This window comes from Athene cunicularia, unplaced genomic scaffold, assembly GCF_003259725.1.
Source record: "Athene cunicularia isolate RWA unplaced genomic scaffold, athCun1 SCF_3, whole genome shotgun sequence".
NCBI classification, from domain to species: domain Eukaryota; kingdom Metazoa; phylum Chordata; class Aves; order Strigiformes; family Strigidae; genus Athene; species Athene cunicularia.
Genome location: NW_020799377.1, coordinates 165,275 through 185,122, shown reverse-complemented (window position 1 = coordinate 185,122; position 19,848 = coordinate 165,275). Strand labels below are relative to the sequence as shown.

At 43.8% G+C, this 19,848-nt stretch overlaps 1 protein-coding gene across 1 annotated transcript in view; it reads left to right on the top strand.

Moving 5' to 3' along the window:
- LOC113490776 (transcription initiation factor TFIID subunit 3-like) overlaps positions 1–11,313 on the top strand; it is a 71,863-nt gene extending 60,550 nt beyond the window's left edge. Inside the window, exons 3-5 of the mRNA XM_026867350.1 lie at positions 8,142–8,238; positions 8,797–8,998; positions 11,263–11,313. Of these exons, the coding sequence (XP_026723151.1) occupies positions 8,142–8,238; positions 8,797–8,998; positions 11,263–11,313 (350 nt within the window). The remainder of the gene's footprint in view (positions 1–8,141; positions 8,239–8,796; positions 8,999–11,262) is intronic.
- The last annotated feature ends 8,535 nt before the right edge of the window (positions 11,314–19,848 follow it).

Here is a 19,848-nt window from a genome sequence, read left to right as displayed (position 1 = left end):
ACCCTGTACTGATCAGCTGAAGCTCTACTAGCTAGGTTTTGCACTTCAGCAGGCCACTCTTGGCTTTCTTCACAGATTACTTAGAGGACTATGTTTAGTATTTCAAGAAAAGTCATTAAAGATGCCGTAGACAAGGGCCTCCAGGCCAAATGGACTTGTGCACTAAGAGTTTTAAAAGCACTTGCAGGATTTCAAAAGGCCCTTGTTAAACACAGACCTAAAGAAGACTGGAGCTGTGTCTGGGTTTTACTCCCTGGCAACTCCATTTCTGCATCTTTCTTGGTCTTGTGGCATTGTAAAAAAATAATCTTCATAATCTTGCCTGTGGTGGCCTGGGACATGTGACAGGCTCTTTTCCTCCCAGCTCTCTGCTGAAAGAGGGGAGTTCTCCGAGCAGCGAAACTCTGGTGATCACTGGAATAAAGCCAACAAGCAACAGAGACACCAGTACCTTCTTTTCCCCCTACACGTTCCTAGATGCTCAAGATGCAGAAGTATGCTTATACCATGTGCTAGAAATGACCATCAGAAATTTTGCCCCCAACCTAATTATTTATACTAGCCAAGCCATTTTTAACTGCTTTTTATTTCCCATATAAGTGAGACAGGGCTGACATGAGGCACACAAATTTTGCACCTTAAGTAGAGCATATTTGCAAGGTCAACAAAGATTTAGGTTCGAGTCAAGAGAGTGCTGTATGGTCAACACAGTTGTCAAAGTTCCCCCTTGAGTCAATGGAGAGAGTCAACCAGTGCATCTGAAGAGTGATTCACCTCCTCTTCTGGACTTAAACATCTACGGGATGAATCACCCAGCTGAACTTCTCTCCCTCCTTCCCATCTGCAGAGAACGGTTAAAACAACAGAACTAGTTCAAACCAAATGCCAGCCTCTTACACAGCTACAGTTGGATGAGACAAATCCACTCTGAAAATATGTACTGAATTTCAAAAGAGAATTTAAATTACTTATTTAGTGACTGAGTACATTTCCCTGTCAGACATCCTGGACATGGTTCATTACACTATTAACTATTCTTTTCACTGATGCCAAGCTCTGTGATAAATACGTGAGGACCATAAAGCTGAGAGGGGACCTCGAGGTTCCAGTATTCAGTGTTGGGATAAATCCATCCTTTTATCTGTTCTAAACTGATCTCTAAATGTCTCCTGGTCCTGTTACTGTGGGATTCGGTGGCTGATGGTCTGTATTCACCATATCCCTCACCTTCACGATGCAGTTAACCGCCCCACAGCCTCCCCCTCTCCATGTTAAATAGTCTTACACCTGTGCTGTCTCTCCTTGTAAGTAACTGCTCCATCCCCATCATTTTAGTTGTCCTTCTCTGGACTTTCTACAAATGCAGTAAATCATTTTTGAGATGCAGACACCGCAAGGGCACCAGCTACTCCACATACAGGCCCACCAAGTTTTTATACGGCAGCAAAATGATCTTCTCTGTCCCATTCCCAGTGATGACACCCAACATTGTTGGATTTTTGGGCTGTTCTCCAAAATCATCAGGTCATTATGAAGCAACAGCTGTGGGAAGGAAACGCCAAACACATTATTGTTATTACAATAAAACAGTGTCTAATGAGCAGATCTGGAGGCTTAAGTTTTAAACTTATGCTCCTCAGAATTAGCATCTGGCTGAGCTTTTGGCTTTCAGGGAAAACTCTTTGGATGTATTTAGTTTCCACGTAGTGGGTACTACCACAATGTCATTAACACAGCATTGCCTAGATTGGATTCTTTAAAACTTCCCCATGCAAAAACAGCTGCATAGTAAAGATAACTTTCTTCTATAGATATTCTTATTTGCAATCATCATTCTTCTGGCCCTAGCGGAAAAATTTCAAGACCTTAAAATAAGCTGATAAATAAAGTATATTACCGTGTGTTGATGTTTGTTCCTTCCCTTCTCCATTTTATTACCATCAAATGATAGTTAATCAATTATACTTAATCCTGTAAAGTGCACAAGTCTTAAGACATCCTCTGTAGTGAGCTCCTTACAGGAAACCCTGTCTCTTTGCTTGACTTCTGTAAGAATTTTTACACTATCTGTCAAGTTAGGAAAATATAACCTAGTTGAATTATAAGGCGAGTACAAAATTGATTGGAAAATCCCTGAAAAGAAAGTCCCCTTAAAATGAAAGAGCACATTGAGTGGCACAGATTAACTGTCAGAGGAAACAGGTATTGAAAGGTGTTCCCTAGGTTTTAGTGTGGGTCTTAGGCTATTCAGTCTTCTCAACAGTTATCTGGATGACAAATACAGATAATCTTTACTGCATTTGCAGAAGATGCTAAGCCAGGAGAGATCATGCGTATATTAGAGGGCAGGAAGGGAATTCAAAGTGACCTCAATACACTGGACAAAAAAATTAAGAAGTAATTTAAAGAATAAGTGCAACTATTATATGTAGGCAGAATAAAACAGCCTGAGAAATGGAATAGTGGCATCACTGATTAGATAGCTGTTCTTCTGAAAACAAACTAAGGTTCACATGCAAAAGACCAATTGACAATGGCTTTTTTACATAAAAAATGTAAATCTAATTCTGAAATGCATAAACATGCAAAGCAATCCCCACGACGGAGACGTGGCGGGACGGCTCCTGTGACTGGAGTGTGGGAATGGAAGGATACAGGGTCTTTGGGAAGGACAGGCAGGGGTGCAAGGAGGGGGGGGTCACCCTCTATGTCAGTGACCAGCGGGAGTGCAAGGAGCTCTGCCTGGGGATGGGTGAGGAGCCGGCCGAGAGCTCATGGGTCAGGATTAAAGGCAGGGCAGGGACAGGTGACATTACAGTGGGGGTCTGCTACAGGCCACCCGACCAGGAAGACCGAGCAGATGAGGCCCTCTGCAGACAGATGGGAGCAGCCTCACGTTCACAAGCCCTGGTCCTCATGGGGGACTTGAACCATCCCGGTATCTGTTGGAGGCACAACACAGCAGGGCACAAGCAATCCAGGAGGTTCCTGGAGTGTGCTGATGATAACTTCTGCAAGTGACAGAGGAGCCAACGAGGAGAGGAGCTGTGCTGGACCTTGTTCTCACCGACAAGAAGGGGCTGCCAGGGAGTGTGAAGCTCAAGGGCAGCCCTGGCTGCAGGGACCATGGAATGGTGAAGTTCAAGGTCCTTAGGGCAGAGAGGAGGGCACACAGCAAGGGCACTACCCTGGACTTCAGGAGAGCAGACTTTGGCCTCTTCAGGGATCTATTTCATATAGTAGCATGGGATGAAGCCCTGGAGGGAAGAGGGGCCCAAGAAAGCTGGCTGATATTCAGGGATGGCCTCCTCCAGGCTCAGGAATGATGCATCCCAACAAAGAGAAAGTCAGACAAAAATGTCATGAGGCTGCATGGATGGACAAGAAGCTCCTGGACAATCTCAAACACAAAAAGAAAACCTACAGAGGGTGGAAGCAAGGACAGGTAGCCTGGGAGAAATACTGAGAAATTGTCTGAGCAGTCAGGGATCAGGTTAGGAAAGATAAAGCCCTGATAGAGTTACATCTGGCCAGGGACATCAAGGGCAACAAGAAAAGCTTCCATAGGCACGTCAGTGAAAAAAGAAAGACTAGAAAAAATGTGGTCCCTCCCCATTAGTAAATGAGAGACCTGGTTGCCTGGGATGTGGAGAAGGCTGAGATAATGATTTCTGCCTCACTCTTCCCCAACAAGTGCTCCAGGCAACACCACCCAAGATGCAGACAGCAACGGCAGGAACTAGGAGAACAAAGAACCATCCACTGAAGGAGAAGATCAGGTTTGAGACCATCCAAGGAACCTGAAGGTGCACAAGTCCATGGGTCCTGAAAGAACTGGTGGATGAATGGCTAAGCCACTATTCATCATATGTGAGAAGTCCTGGCAGTCCAGTGAAGTTCCCATGGACTGGAAAAGGGGAAACATAACCCCCAGTTTTAAAAAGGGAAAAAAAAGAAGACCCAGAGATCTACAGGCCAGTCAGTCTCATCTCTGTGCCCAGAAAGATCATAGAGCAGATCCTCCTGGAAACCATGCTAGGGCTCATGGAAAATCAGGAGGTGATTGGTGACAGCCAACATGGCTTCACTAGGGGCAAATCAAGCCTGACAGATCTGGTGGCCTTCTATGATGGGGTTACAGCATTGGTGGACGAGGGAAGAGCAACTGACATCATCTACCTGGAAGAAGCATTTGACACTGTCGCACATGACATCTTTGTCTCTAAATTGGAGAGACATGGATTTGATGATGGACCACTCGGTGGACAAGGAGTTGGCTGCCTGGTCACACTCAAAGAGTTGTGGTCAATGGCTCCATGTCCAAGTGGACAGCAGTGACTAGTGACATTCCTCAGGGGTTGGTGTTGGGACCAGTGCGGATTAACATCTTTTTTGGAGACATAGACAGGGGGATCGAGTGCACCCTCAGCCAGTTTGCTGACAACACCAAGCTGTGTGGTGCAGTCAACACATTGGAGGGAAGGGATGTGCCATCCAGAGGGACCTGGACAGGCTGGAGAGGTGAGCTGATGTGAACTTCATGCAGTTCAACAAGGCCAAGTGCAAGGTCCTGCCCATGGGCTGGGGAAATCCCAAGCACAGCTACAGGCTGGGTGAGGAGTGGATTGAGAGCAGCCCCAAGGAGAAGGACTTGTGGGTACTGTTGGATGAAAAACTGACTGTGAGCCAGAAATGGGTGCCTGCAGCCCAGAAAGCCAACTGTGTCCTGGGCTGCACCGAGAGAAGTGTGGCCAGCAAGTCGAGGGAGGGGATTCTCCTCCTCTACTCTGCTGTTGTGAGACCCCACCTGCAGTGCTGTGTCCAGCTCTGAGCCCTCCCAACATAAGTAGGACACGGACCTGCTCGAGTGAGTCCAGAGGAGGCCATGAAGATAATCAGGGGGCTGGGGCACCTCCCCTGTGAGGACAGGCTGAGAGAGTTGGGGGTGTTCAGCCTGGAGAAGGCTCTGGGGAGACCTTATAACAGTCTTCAAGTACTTAAAGGGGGCCTACAGGAAAGGTGGGGACGTTTTACTAGGGCAGGTAGTGATAGAATAAAGACTAATAACTTTAAACTGAAATAAGGTAGATTTTGGTTAGATGTAAGAAAGAAATTCTTCCCTGTGAGGGTGGGGAGGCCCTGGCACAGGCTGCTCAGAGAAGCTGTGGCTGCCCCCTCCCTGGAACGGTTCAAGGCCAGGTTGGACGGGGATTTGGGCAACCTGGGCTGGTGGAAGGTGGCCCTGCCCATGGCAGGGGGGTGGACTAGGTGATCTTTAATATCCCTTCCGACCCAAACTATTCTGTGATTCTATGATTGTTTTATGGAGTGGTAATAAAGCCATGGATAGGATGCTGTGCCCAGCTGTGGAGACTACACATTGAGAAGGACACAGATCAGTAGAAGACAGTTCAGAGGAGCAATAAGAATGATACGGGAGCCTAGAACACATTTCCAAAAAGGAAAGACTGAAAAATTTGAGGCTGTCTGAGGAACAATAATGGAGAAGGGGACAATATGACAATCTTCAGCAGGCATAGACGTGTGGCTGATTGTGCCTAGCCATGGACTAGACGACCCCTCAAGTTTTCTTCCAGCACTAGAGTCTAGAGTCTGTTAAGGATCATGCTCTTCCTTCTCACTTTTGGGACCCACAGCCCAGCAAGCTGTAACCAGTGCTCTAACCCTGTAATTTATAGTCAGAGAAAGTCCTTCTACATTATCACTAGCTCTTATTTGTCATCTAACCCTCCTCTCTGGGCAGCCTCAGAGTCTGACTGATTTTTGTACCAGTTATACCTTTTTTAGCCCAGAGAAAGAGCTTGGCTTTCAGTTTTAAAGGGGTCTGTGACTGAACTAGAGTCTAAGACTAAATGAACAAATGCACCGCTAAATGCAAATGCAATATATTATGCAAACATTGTGCATAATATAATGGAATTGTTGGTGTAAAAGTCAGACAGAAACTCTACATAATATCCATTTTGGACACTGGATATCTAATATCTGCCTTGGTCTAACCAAGAAGGCTTTCTTCCCTATCTGATAACTAGAGACCAAAGGTGGGCGTCATAACACCTCTGGAGACTCATGTGGGAGACAAACACCTGACCTGGCTGTCTAGACTCCTTTTACCATCAGTGAATACAAGTAGACTTAACTGGGACAGGGCTGTATCTTAGAAAAGATGTTTTAAATAGGTCAGATGGAACATGCCCTGTAAGTATTGTTTTCTCCCTGCTGAAAGTAAAGAGGATCTAGATGATAAACTTACACATAGATACCTTTTACTATAGGCATCTAAAATCAAGGGAGACAAAACTGACCTCCAGCAGGTTTTAAAGCATGGACTGTTACATTATACTATTCCCATCCCACCTTTGGCCCTTATATTACCAAGTGAACTTCCCATGGTTGCAGCCGTTAGAAATCTTTCTGCTGCATGTCGTAAGGCAGCTTTCTACATCTGTAGTTTTATGAGCGGGTTAGACGCTTCTGTTTAGGAAGGCACAGTTCAGTGCCTTCCCTTAGTTCAGTGAAGGCACAGTTAATCTCAACTGTATGAATTTTGTTGAGTCAGCTCTGAATTTACCACCTCATAGGAAGCTGTTGTAGATGTTCCAAGAACTGGGGCTAAATGCTGTGCCACAGAAATAAATGTAAACAGTTGCATTTCAGTTCTTAGATGATCTTAATCTAGAGCCTTTTCCCTGGGAGTGAAAAAAAACTTCTGAACCGTACAGATTTTGAGGATTCCTTACAGCAATGCCAAAAGGAGAACTTCTAAATGCAAATGGTAGTGGTAGGAAATCTTTAGGATAGTTCTTCAGCTAGAGTAACTTGGAGGTTTCTAAATCTAACCACTAACCAAGAAATGTTAGTGTATGAGTGAGAAAATTGGTGTGGTCCTCAGGAAGGAAGTACAGAGTGAGAAAATGAAAAGCTGAATGTAGAAAGGTCATGATGCATTTTGCATCAGCCAGGCTAAAGAAATAGAAAATAACATGAGTTTTTCCTTCTTAAGCATAAATTATTTAAGCTGGCCCTTTTATTCACTACAGAATAAGGGTTCATGCCTTGCATTTTGCTCCTAATGAGGCTCAGGACCTTGATTCCCCAAGCCTCTTCTTACAGTATCAGTAGCAATCCTTCAAATTATTGCTGGAGTGACTCAGGCTGAGCTTATGCTACAAAAGTCAGACCTCATTATTCAGGACGTAATTTTAAAATCATAATTTCCTGTGGTTGCTCTAGGATTTTCTCTGTAGGGTGTTTTTCTAATGCACATTCAGCTGTTCTCAAATACTGCAGTGACAGCAGCATTCAAGGGATTGTAGACGAAGGCAATGTAAAATGGGGCAACTAAGCACTGATCTGGCTAACAAGGGAGCACTGATGCTAGTTAACAGAGCTGGACATCTGACAAGAGAAGTTTACGGGTGAGATATTAAATAAATAGCTAACTAGCGGGTATCCTTTCCAGTGGGTTAGATTTCCACGACCCACCTTGTTATTGTCACCCTAGGACTGTTTTCATGGACCGAGCATTATTTGTGCAGTGGAGAAGGGTGGGAGACTTTGGATGGAGACCTTGGAATTAGCAAATGACCATGAGATGATGGATGTTTGAGGTGCAAAGCTCTGAGTAATCTAACAGGCCTGTTGAGGATTTCTCTTTCTCTAGGGGGAAGCTTGACTGCCAGACAAGAAAACACTTTGGGATCAGTAAAGTGGTTTTCACTTTTTCTCACTTGTAGATGTTGGCGTAGACACAGATTCTTGAGCTAGTCGCCTGTCTGCCATGGAGAGGAGCAGCTCAGGTGACCTATTTTCGATCTCTGCATTTGGGTGAGATGAACTCCACCACAGAAGGGTCTGCTTCTCCACACTGGCTACAAATAAGCCAAACACCCAAGGGCTTCAGATGTCATATTTGGTCTGAAGATACCCACCAAACCTCCCACCTGGCTTTCAACTGTCGCAAAAAAATACCCCACCTAGTGTAATTAGCAGTGAAAATTGCCCTGCATTGCCTTGGTGTCTACAACTATCTCCCAGTGCTTAGGGACCTTGACAAAAACAACCTCTCTACCATCAGATTTATCCCCTTCACTCAGATGAGCTAGTACATCTGTGAACAGACCTGGACCTGGACCTGGACCTGGACCTGGACCTGGACCTGGACCTGGACCTGGACCCTGTCACCAACCCCACCACCCTGCTGGCTCTTGTGGAGTCGTACACAGGTTATAAAGCCTGGAGCACAGCTGGTTTTGGGTCTGAGCTCTGGGCAATTTCACTGTTCAAGGTGAATGCAATTAAAGGTGAAAGCAATGAACTGCAGCTGGCAAATCTGTAGTATTGAAAGGTCCAAGACATCCGCACCTGTCCTAACGCTTGTGCTGTTGAGGGTGTCTGATGGTCAGTGCATCTCCAGTGCTTGGGTGGAGAAGGAAGAAAGGTGACCTAGACAGGATCAAGCTGACTGTAAAACGTGCTAATGAAGTGCAGGAGTTCTTTCCATAAAGCAGTTCATATTTCATGCCCTGTAGCTGTTCCTTAAAAAAAAAAAAAAAAGCCAGCAGCTATTTATCAGGTTGTTCAGCAGAAGTCCACTTACCCCGAGGAATTTCTCCTCTGACCCTCATAAACTGAACTGTCCACGCTCTAGAGCCAGACCCTATTTCATCACCTGCATCCATCCGACCAAGGCAACTGTCCAGTCATTGGCTTTGGAGCTTGCAGAGGACTCGCTTGTGTGGGCTAAATGGCCTCAAACTTTCTCCTTGAGGCCAGGACAAAGCTCCTTGTAACTACCGAGCATTTGATGCTGAAAAAGGGCCCTCACCCCAGGACTCAGAGCTCGGACAGCGAGTGCAATCAGCTTCGAATCCGGCCGCATTTGCCAACTGCACGAGAAATGTGCAAGCTTTGCTACACGTCACTTTCATCCAGCAGAATCCCATCACGTGTGGGATGGTCTCGGGCTTTCAAAAAGGTATGGCAACACTTACTGCAGGCAAGAAATCAGATGGAAAAGCAGCACGTGGGATCGTTATCTCTTTCGGACATACACACACACTCGCTTCTCTATCGATACCTCTGATAATCATAGTTCAGCACTTCGGAAGTCCTATCTCTTTGATCACCGCATGCTGATAGCCAAATACAGCTGCATAGGAGAATAGGGTCCTAAGAAGAAAGTATTAAACAACCTTATAATTGCAGGTTCTGTCCTAAAGTGCATACTCCAAGCTCCTAAATTGCTTTATTTCTATTTCCCAGAGATCAACATTTCCTCATCCGGAGAGTTTGATTTGCAACTGTAACTTTCTTTTAATGTGGGAAATTATTAAAAAAAAATATATTATTTTTTTTTTTTCAAATTAGAAGAAAGAAGTCTCTGAAAGTGTGGATTTTGGAGGTGGGGTGGGGTGTTACCACATGGCCTTATGTTACACGAGGCTGATGTTACTTGTACTGAAGCAGCGAAGAAAGGACAAGATTTCCCAGTGCTGATTTACTTCATATCAGTCGGACTCTAACTGCCCATCACTCAGATGCCCTCATGATCATCTTCATTATATCTGTTACCTGTGTGATACAAAGAGTAGCACTCAAATAAAATAATAATAAAAAAATCTCATTAGCCGTTTTCATGGTGAGCAAATGGAAAACCCAAAATATTTGATGTGACTAATAAAAGCCAGACACAGCCTCCTCAATTTGGAGTGTTTTGTCAGCTCATTTAAAGTTAGAAGAGGAAAGTACTCCAGATGCCATGCCAGATATGTGCAGCTCAGATGCTATACAAAGAACAGATAAAGGATAATATGAAAATAGGAATTATAATAGGATAGTACCTAGCTGCTTGGTTATCTAGTGTCCAAACCGTGTCCACCAAGATGATTATATCTGTATCACCTCACTTCAATGGAATTTAAAAGACTAAGAAATTAAAGATTTGCATGAAGACATTAAAATGAATGTTTTCTTTCCCATTTCTTGGCCCAGACATTGTTATGTACAGGTTGCGCCTTTTTTCATTTCATCAAGTTTTGCAGTGTGACAGAGTCCAGGCTTGGAGTCTTTCTGCTGCATCTTAAATGGGCACTGCCCTAGAGCTTTGTGAAATCAACCACAGAGGAAGGGGAGAGAAGAAAACATGGTTAAACTGGACACGTACCAAGGATATGGCTTGCTCCAGCTCTGCACAAAACCAGCACCCTCTTCTCCCTGTGGCTCAGTGTGGCCAGCAGTGCCAGTCAGTGTTAACATACGAAACAATTTTTAGCAGGAGAAACTCAGGAAAAAAATTCTCCTTTGGCTTTCAGTAGAGAGGAGGTAACTGCACCTGTTGTAAAGCATTTGGGCTTGCCCTCTGGCCGCTGTGGCATCCCAAACGGCTGTGCACAGCCAAACCTCAGCTTCTCATGCTCCATGAAAAGTGACATTGTCAGAGCAGAGGTGCTGGTATGGACTCATCACCGCAAGCATTGCCACAAGCTCATGGTGGGACAGCCTGGCTCTGCCCTTGGAAGGCTCCATCCCAGCAAAGTCCAGCTCCAACACTGGGCTTTCAAACGAGAAATCATAACCAATGAATGTAACTGAGAAGCCAGATGAGCTGAGAGAGGGAGAGCTTCATGACCACGACCTGCCACTGAAGGCAACAAGCAACAAAAGGATGAGCCCAGAGGAGACGGCTAAGAGCACCTCATCCTAATTTTGGCTCTTCCAGTAACTCCAAATGTGGTCTGGGGAAGCCACTTTCATCCCTTCTCCCCTGCCCAATACCTGTAAGATGTTGATAGCAATAAATTGTTGATAACAATCTTGATTGTATCTGCAGAGGTGTCTCTATGTTCTTCTCCTTAATGTCATAGTCTTTGAGCAAAGACAGTACTTCAAAAGGCTTCATCTGGAGCATCACCTCCTAATTCTGAATAGCTAGAAAACAACAGAGTAGAAGCTTAGCTGAAAAGTTTTCTGCCTTATATTTAAATAGAAAGAGAGAAGAGCTTCATTTGTTTTTGCTTCAGGAAGCTCTCTGCACCAACAGAGAAGAAAGTCCCTTTCTAAAATAACAAGAACTTCATTAGCACTTCTTGTACTTTTTTAAGGTCACCATTATAGATATTTTTGATAACACATCCTTTTACGTGCATGTGGTCTGCTCTGATGGTGGAGATAATGCTGTTTACAAGGCTGTTACCTGAAGAGCGGGTTGGGGTTTTTTCCGGGTATCTCCTTGTTTTTCAGGAACAGAGGATGGATGGTGTTCACATCTGGACATTTCTCGCTTACGGTTAAGGTCCTGGTTTTACATAAATTGGTGTAGAAGGGAAAAAAAAAAAAAGAGACAGAGTAAACATTTTTGGTGAGAGCTCAGCGTTCGGTTTTCTTCATTTGCCTCTCATGATGCCATGGGACAAGATCATTAAGGACTTTAGGGTACTCTGTGTCTGGCTAAAGTGCCTTTTCTTAAGAAACATAGAAGTTGACAGGCTGGGCTAGATTACCCATCAATGTACTTCAGTTACAAGCCCTTTTCCAGTAATCAGGATAATATCTCCAAAAGAAGAGACAAAAAATCCTACCTAGAAAAATGCAGAATAATCGGCCCTTGTCCTTAATCTTGTCTTAACTTCTAGTCATTGGGTTGGTTTATAGCATACAAGAGAAAAGTTTTTCTCTCTTGCATGAGTTGGCATACTTTGAATAAACGCACAACTCTGTTTCTTACTACAGCGGTATGTTGTGAATCGTAGAGTTACCAAAAACCTCAAGGCACACAAACTTTTTTATAAAATGAAAGCTATGAACAAAAGTAACTACTGGGACATAAGGTAGAATATGGAAACTGTTCCAGTAAATTAAGAAAATGCTGTTCCATGGACTGTCTTCTAGAGATGATTCACCTCCTGGCCATAGCCCATGCCTGAAAACCTTCTGGGCATCTCAGTTTTAGATAGCTAAAACTGGATGAGATTAATGATACTGTAACTGTATAAGGCACCTTACCTGATCTTGTATGCCCATATATCCAACATACACAGGCCAACTCTGGTTCTGGAAGTGTCATTGCTAAACATCTGGAAGATGCTGCCTGGGGCTTGCTGAAGGTCTGAATTCTAAAGCAGACTAGTACCATTTAGACCAGTCTGCTTCATTCCCAACACCGAGGATGAGGATGTTCCAACATACCTCTCCCTGTTTGCGTCAAGCACCTCTGTGGCAGAGAAAATCTTGAAGTGTTGATGTGTAAGTCCTCCAGGACTCTCCGAGCCCTCTAGGACTGCTCCAAACTAGCAGTCCTTCATTCAACCAGATTATGAGCATCACAGCTTCATCTTAGCTTCAGAAATCCACCTCAGTGCTATTTATTTGAACATATTTTAGGGGGAGTGATACTGCACATTCCCCACACAGGAAGAAAGCCACAGAAAAAAACAGACAAGAACATGCCCCAGCACAAAAGGCTGTATACCTGGAAAAGAAGCTGAACTTCTGTTTAAAAGCTGGCAAACCCTTGCACAGTCTAGGTGAGATTTTGTGATACTCTTAAGAAAAGCAACCTTTAAATTATGTGAAATCACCGACTTAGCTAATACATCCCCTAACTGGAGACCAGCAATTCCATAAGGAGACCCAAATCCATCCTAAATACTATGGACGTACTGGAGAAAGTCCAGCAAAGGGCCATGAAGATGATGAAGGCACACTGGGGCATTTCACATTATGAGGAAAGGCTGAGAGAGCTGGGATCGTTCAGCCTGGAGAAGAGAAGGCTCAGGGGAGTGTTATCAATAATTATAAATACCTGAAGGGTGCAAAGACACCTGAAGGCAGGCTCTGTTCAGAGGTGCCCAGTGCCAGGACAGGAGGCAACAGACACAAACTGGCACACAGGAGGTCCCCTCTGAACATCAGGAAACACTTTTTTACTGTGAGGGTGACTGAACATTGGCACAGGTTGTCCAGGGGAGTGTGGTGGTGCAATTCTCACCCCTCCCTGCCCTCCTTGTTGGGCTGCTTGGTGCCAGGTGTGATTCCATCCACATTCCCCCAAGCCATACACCAATCTGTGGAGATAAGGGCTGATAACATTAACGAGCGTGACTCCTGCCCCCCTCTGATTGCTAGGAAAAGGTTATACTGGCCCATCATCTCCTGATGGCCTGGCACAGCTGTGCCTGAGATGTGGTCAGATGGAACAATAACAGGGTTGCATGTTCTTGTGCAACTGCCCGAAGGCACCAGACAGTATTTGACAGAAGTCAGTTATCTTAGATCCTATAAACTGCGGCCACCAGAGAGACTCTTTGAGCTCTCCTGGATCGCAGCGGGCCTGTGACCAGCATCTCCCCGGAGCTGGGACGCCTCTCAGGTACCAAAACCCTTAAGGTGTCGTCTGCTCCAGACGGAAGGTCAGGGTGAAGTCCCCCCGCTCGAGTCTCAATTATCGCCCGTTGAGGAATGCCAAGGCATTGTATCTGCTCTAAATTCGAGAGGGAAATTTTCTTTGAGCTAGCTTCTATTTCACCTGTTTATTGGTGGGTGTGTGGGTACATACCCTTGCCCTTGTTCCTCTGTGTGTTTGTCCCTTTTGTGTTCATTTTACTGAATCCAAATACCTTTGTTTCTGTATGTCTGTCTGTCTTGTGTATGCACATGTATATATGTGTATAAATTAAGATACAGTTAAGTAAGAGTGAATCTTGTCATTTTAGAATCTGAACAAGTCGCTTTTCTTTCTGAGTTATTTCATATTGACAAATTGTTGTTAGTTATTAATAAATCTAGATTATTTTTACTAAATCATTACCGTGTCAATACTTTCATCCGTGACAGGGGATTGTGGAATCTCCCTCTTTTTTGTTCCACTACTTTGGTTTAGCAGTAATTTAGGATTTATTAATATTTTGAGAGAGTTCACAAGATTAGGTTGTATAATTATGAACAGCACTTAATCATCAGCCAGTTTAATAAGCGATTCAGTGAACTTTGTTATAATCAAAACAGCAACCTAGTTAAAGAGTCAAGAATGCCAAGGGTCACCCAAAACAGCAGGGTTTTTACAGCAGGGTTGTACACACAGATGGAGGTTAAATAAAATCACATGTACAGACGGGCAAACAAACAATTCTGAATCAAATTGTATGCACACAGCCAGAGGTTAACCTATGATTAAAATTTCCCCTTTTGTGCGTTTCAGGAATTACTCACTTTTATGTGCCAGCATTCATCAATGGACGGTTGGTGAATCTCGCAAAATCAGGCCTTTGAGTCCTGATTTTGATGGACAATCTTTCAATCTTCACAAAATCCACCCTGAGAGGCGTCCCAGCTCAGGGGGAGATACTGGGTCACACGTCCCGCTGTAGTCCTGGAGAGCTCACAAGGTTTCACTTTTGGATCACTATTTATAGGATCTCGAGATGATTGGCTTTGGTCAGTATTCTCCATTCTGGACACAATTTGAGCTGAGTCATTCTAGTAGACAGCTTAGGCATCAGATGGCCCAGGTGTGGCCAAGGGGTGACTGGCCACTCCAGCTCCATGAATTTGTATTCAAGATAACAGTACAAGGAGAGTTTTCCCAAAGCATTCATGCCTTATCTTAATGTAACATGAAGGCAGCAGATGGCCCAGGTGTGACCAGAGAGTGCCTGATGCCCAAGTCACTGTCCTTATATCCAAGAAAACAGCACAATGGGGCTTATCCTGACGCCTCAAGTGGCCCGGGGGTGGCTGCACCACCAAACTGAGTGGCCCTGCTCAAGCAGCTGGTTGGACAAGGTGACCTCCAGAGGTCCCGTCCAACCTCAACCATTCTGTGATTCTGTGAAATGATAATGGTTGGGCTTGCACTAGGGTGTTGGATTGTGCAAAACCAGTATTACCACGTGGGATGTAGGTCAGAAATGGAGGAACTATTTATGTGACCTACACCTTTCAGATGCCTGTGTAAAATAACCTGACAGGATTTATTTTAGGACAGCCATCTTAAGTGTTTAGGCTCTCCATGTGGTCGCTAGCAAGAATGCAGGTGTTCCTAGAGGGATTCAAAGGGCTCGAGGGAAATATCCAGCTCTCTCCATTGACCTAACAGGTTTTATCTGGACATCTGACATGGTGCTCCTCTGTGGAGAACAAAGTATCACCTGGAATCAGGCAATAGAAAATTCACTGAGGTGAGGCTGAGCAGGTGGCTGAGTCAGGGAATACAGCACGTGCCACTTATCCACTTGCATTTTACATTACTTATGCCATTTCTGAGCTAAACAACTCATGGAGGAGGAGTAGCAGAAGTCCTTTTGCTCATTTCCCCAGTGATCAGAGCACTGGGTCAGTAATCCAGAGCAAGTTTGGTGGCTAAGTCCTTTCTTTGGTCTCACCACTCTGGAGAATAATCACAGAATAATGCAGAATAATCTGGAGAGTAATTCTGTGATTCTGTGATCCCAGCTGTCTTTATTCAGCTGGATCTTGAAAACCTCAAAGGATGGAGTCTGTACAAGAGCTCTGGGCAACCTGTTACTGTCTGTGAACGTCTTAGTGTCCATCAATGTGCTATTAACATCAAATAATTCTGGTTATGCCAAGAATGTCATGGTAGCCGTCATGACAGGACTTCAGAGTATTCTCTTTGGATCTTAAATTCTTGGATTCAGCTGTTTTGGAGTGAAAAGGGTTGTTCGTAAGAATTTGATAGAAATCTGCAGCAAGCGGAAGGGTAACCTTACCTATCTGTAAGTCATCAGTACGGATGCATTTCCAGAGCGATGTCGTATCACTCAGTAACAACTCACAGTTCTTAGAATTTAACCTCAAATCCAGAACTGTATTTCAGTTCCAAAAATGTACCTGTACATTTGGAGGGAGCTTTCATTCAGATGCTTCAACTGATGGTGAAAATTGCTGCCTGAGACTTCTTCTGGTTTCGAGTACTCAACTCCAGATATTGTCATTTGCAGAGAACAGATGCCCAGAATCCTTCAAACAGTCTCATGGTGGGCTCTCAAAACCATAGCAAATGCATTAGTGTCACTATTAAACCTGAAGCAATATTTTAAGATGAAAAAATGAAGGAACTAAATGTTTGTAAAAGGAAACCAGCCCTTTTACATGGTAAAAAGTTCAGTGAATTTAACTCACGGTCTTTCCTGGCATAAAATCTTCAAACCTGGGGACACGTCTAATAGTAAGGGATCTCCACTGTAGCACTTAACATCACTTGCTCTTTAAAAAAGAAGTGGAAGCTATAAAAATTTTCGGAAAAAATAACGGTTCAGCCAAGGTTTGGCTCTGATATAAGAGAAACCTAAAAGATGGTAATGCTAGAGAGAAAGCTTTCACTGCAGGCACGCACAGTAATGGTTGGGAAGGCAGGCGAGCCAGTTTGTAAAGCTGATTTTCTCCTTCTCTTCCAAATCCTCCCTCACTGTTTGCCTTGGCTTCCAACATCTTTCTTAAAGCTATTAATTTTAAAGCTGATGACCAACGCAACAGATGTGTAACTCTTTTTTTTTTTTTTTTTTTTTTTTTTTTTTTTTTCCCCTCTTCATTTTTATAAAGTCATAGAATAGATTATCTCAAGTTGGAAGGGACCCATAAGGATCATCCAGTTCAACTCCCAGCAAACACAAACCGACTAAAATCCCTCTGATTTTATTGATGCCGCAGACAGTGGGATTTTAGGCATGTAAGAAACATGCGTTTTTGGCACAAGGAGCCTCTCTATGGCTAATGCAGGGGGATCTGAATAACTTCCTATCCAAACCCTTCCTTCTAGCAGAGCAGCACAACCACTTTTTTCTCTCAGTGACGGCAGACGTCCCATCTGTACTGAGTCTAGTCATGTGTAATATTTTCACTGTTACATTTTCAACATGTTTTCTCAGTTCTTCAAACAAGCTTGAGACAGTGACAGTAGGACAAAATGGTCATTTCCTCATTTATAGCATTTTTTTCCCCATCACTGGCCAAACAAAAACACTCCACTGTGCAGCGTCAATAGCAACGGAGTTTTCTTTAGTTGTGATCGAAAATATTGAAATATGTGCGTCGGAAACTTCATCTGCGATAAAATATTTCTGTTCTGAGACACTTCTTACTCATTTTCATTATGGAACTCAGCCAAAATACGAAACTAGGTAAAAATGTGAAGTAAGTAAAATCTAGGTGAAAAAAAGTCACAGTTTTCCGGGGTTTTGGGTCATTCTATATATGGCAAAAATGCGCCGTTTTCTTCGTTGCTTTCATAGTGGCATTTTCAGCTGTTCCCTTAGCAGACGAAAGAATATTTCAAATGCCTTCCCAACTATTTTAAATTCTTTCAGGTTTTTACGCCTTCAAGTTGTTCTTTTTTCAAGCCAGCAAACCAAAGCCAATCTTCCCAAGCTAGGAGAAATTTGCTTCTGGCTCTTTTCATATTTCGTTTTGTCATGTGGGCAATTCTGAAGGTCATTGGGAAGACAGCAGTGATAATCAAGCAGGTATTTTCTAGGAAAAAAAAAAAAATCCAGATAGGCCACCGCAAAAAAAATATGATGTGCAGCGAGGTCGGTGCTCTGACCCCCACCATTGGCTGGAAACCACCATCTGATGGGATTTAAGCACCTTTTAACCTGACCAACACTTCTGTGAGCAGCCCTGGTGTTTTGGTTTTGTGGCATGTTGTGGTCCCCACAATTTCCCACCTGCGTGGGTAGGAGCCGCTCTGCTCTCCTGATCCCCAGCGGTGCTGGGGGGGTTTCCTGCAACCAGGGTTGCCACCCCAAAGACCTCCAGTTAAGTTGCGATGCACTGCCCTCTAATGCCATTCTGGCACATCAGCAACCCTCAACCTCAGTGGAGATCTGTAATACATAGTGCAAATGATCCACAGCCAGCAAAAACCGCTATCAAAGCTGAAGGGAAATTATATGAAATGAGGCATTTAACGGCTGCTTTTCTTTTTTTTTCTCCAGCATTACTTCATTTTATACCTTCTCAGAGATCACCATCAAGGAGAAAAATGAGAGCTCCCTATTTACCTTTTCTATGCCATTTTGGATGCTTGATGCTTTCAGGGTCCCCTTCAGCTGCCTCTTTTCAGCCAACACATCTGATTTCAGCCAACACATCTGATTTCTTTTAAGTTTTTGTATTGCGGTGCTGCTTTTTGGAGGTGATAAGATGCCCAGGAGTGCAGATGGCCACTCAAAGGTGCATGTAAATGTTGGATTCATATTAAGTATGTTTTCTGCTTTTCTTTTTTAATTTTAATGCTTCCTAGCAGCCTGTTTGTTTTCTTGCCTCCTTCAGAGCACTGAGTAGGCATTTCTAGAAAATTATCCACAATGAATGCAGCATCTCTTTCCTTAATGGAAGCAGCTGATTTAGAGCCTGCCGCTGTGTGTATTTTGTTAGTGCTATTTTCTCCTGCGTGCATTGCTTTGCATTCATTAACACTGGGTCCCATCTGCCATCTCATCACCCAGCCAGCGTTTTGCCATCCTTCTGCAACTTTTTACTTTCAGTTTTTGGCTGATTACTCTGAACAATTTTATCACCTTGGATGTTCACCTTTTCCAGGTTGCTTGTTGGTACAGTGAGGGATGCCAACCAAGGCTGGTGGCACTTCTCACAGTGTGAAAATCTGGAGTTTATTCACGCCTTTTTGATCCTGCCTGTAACCTCATCTTCCTAATCCCCCTCTTCTCCTCTCCCAGGAGTTCAGGAGACCCAGCTGCATCAAACTCATCTCAAACTGCTGAGAAAATTGCTAAATTGGGAGAAGGAGCTGCAAGAAGAGGTACAGAGCAGAGCCAGGTGAGATAAGAAAGGCAGGTACAGTGATAGGACTGCAGAGATGGTGACCATTAGTGGGATTCAGGAGGAAAAACACCAACATGGAACGGTCTAAAATCCTTTAAAATCCTGAAGATCAGACTACAGCATCATCAAGGGTCTGTTGGAGGGCACAGAGCTGGCCAGTGCTTCCCCACCTTTGCAGATATAGCTGAAAAATATATTTCAGCCACCGCTATTACCTACCTCCAAAATGCACAGTGCTGGGGATGACCCCAAAAACGTCACCTCCATTTCCAGTCTGTCTGGGACCCCTAGACTTGGCAGCTGGGTGAGATTTCTCTACCTGCCTACAGCCTTCCTGAATTTAATAAGATGGGGTTTGCTGGCTTCTTTGCTCCTATACGGGTGCGTACAAGTATATTGTGGTTATTATTACAAACGGTAGCAAAGAAAGTTTGATCCACGTCTGATGTACTTTCCAGACTTAACCAAGAGCTGCTTCTTTTCTTGTGAATTATCTGATTCATTGCTTTAATAGGTAGTTATTTATGGGCCTAATAATTTAGCCTTTGCCCTTCCTGTTGTGACTTGTTCCTAGACGGAATTGAAATCTCCCATTATAATTGTGTTTTCTACCTTTGCAGACTCTAATCTCTTTTTAGTTTTTCCCAATGACTGTCATGCTGTGATATTGCTCTGCGACATTTCAATCCACAGTGATTTCTCTCAATACCTTTTGATGCAATTAACTATTTGATTGCTTCCCTTACTGTAGTATACCGGTCTTTCCTCAATGGGATTCTGTCACTGTAAAATTAGTATTGAAGTGTCCTGCTGATTTTTTTTCTTCCACAGAATTACAGAGACGTGAATCAGATGAATCTCTTCCTTTAAAAATATGCAGGCATTGTGAGGGCAAGAAGCCAAATGAAGATACTTGGGAGATCCTCCATAAATAAAGTGATTTTTACATTTAGGAAGTTTTCACTGTTATTACAAAAATAGATTCATCCATAAATGCACTGTCTAGAAAAGTTGCCCTAGTAG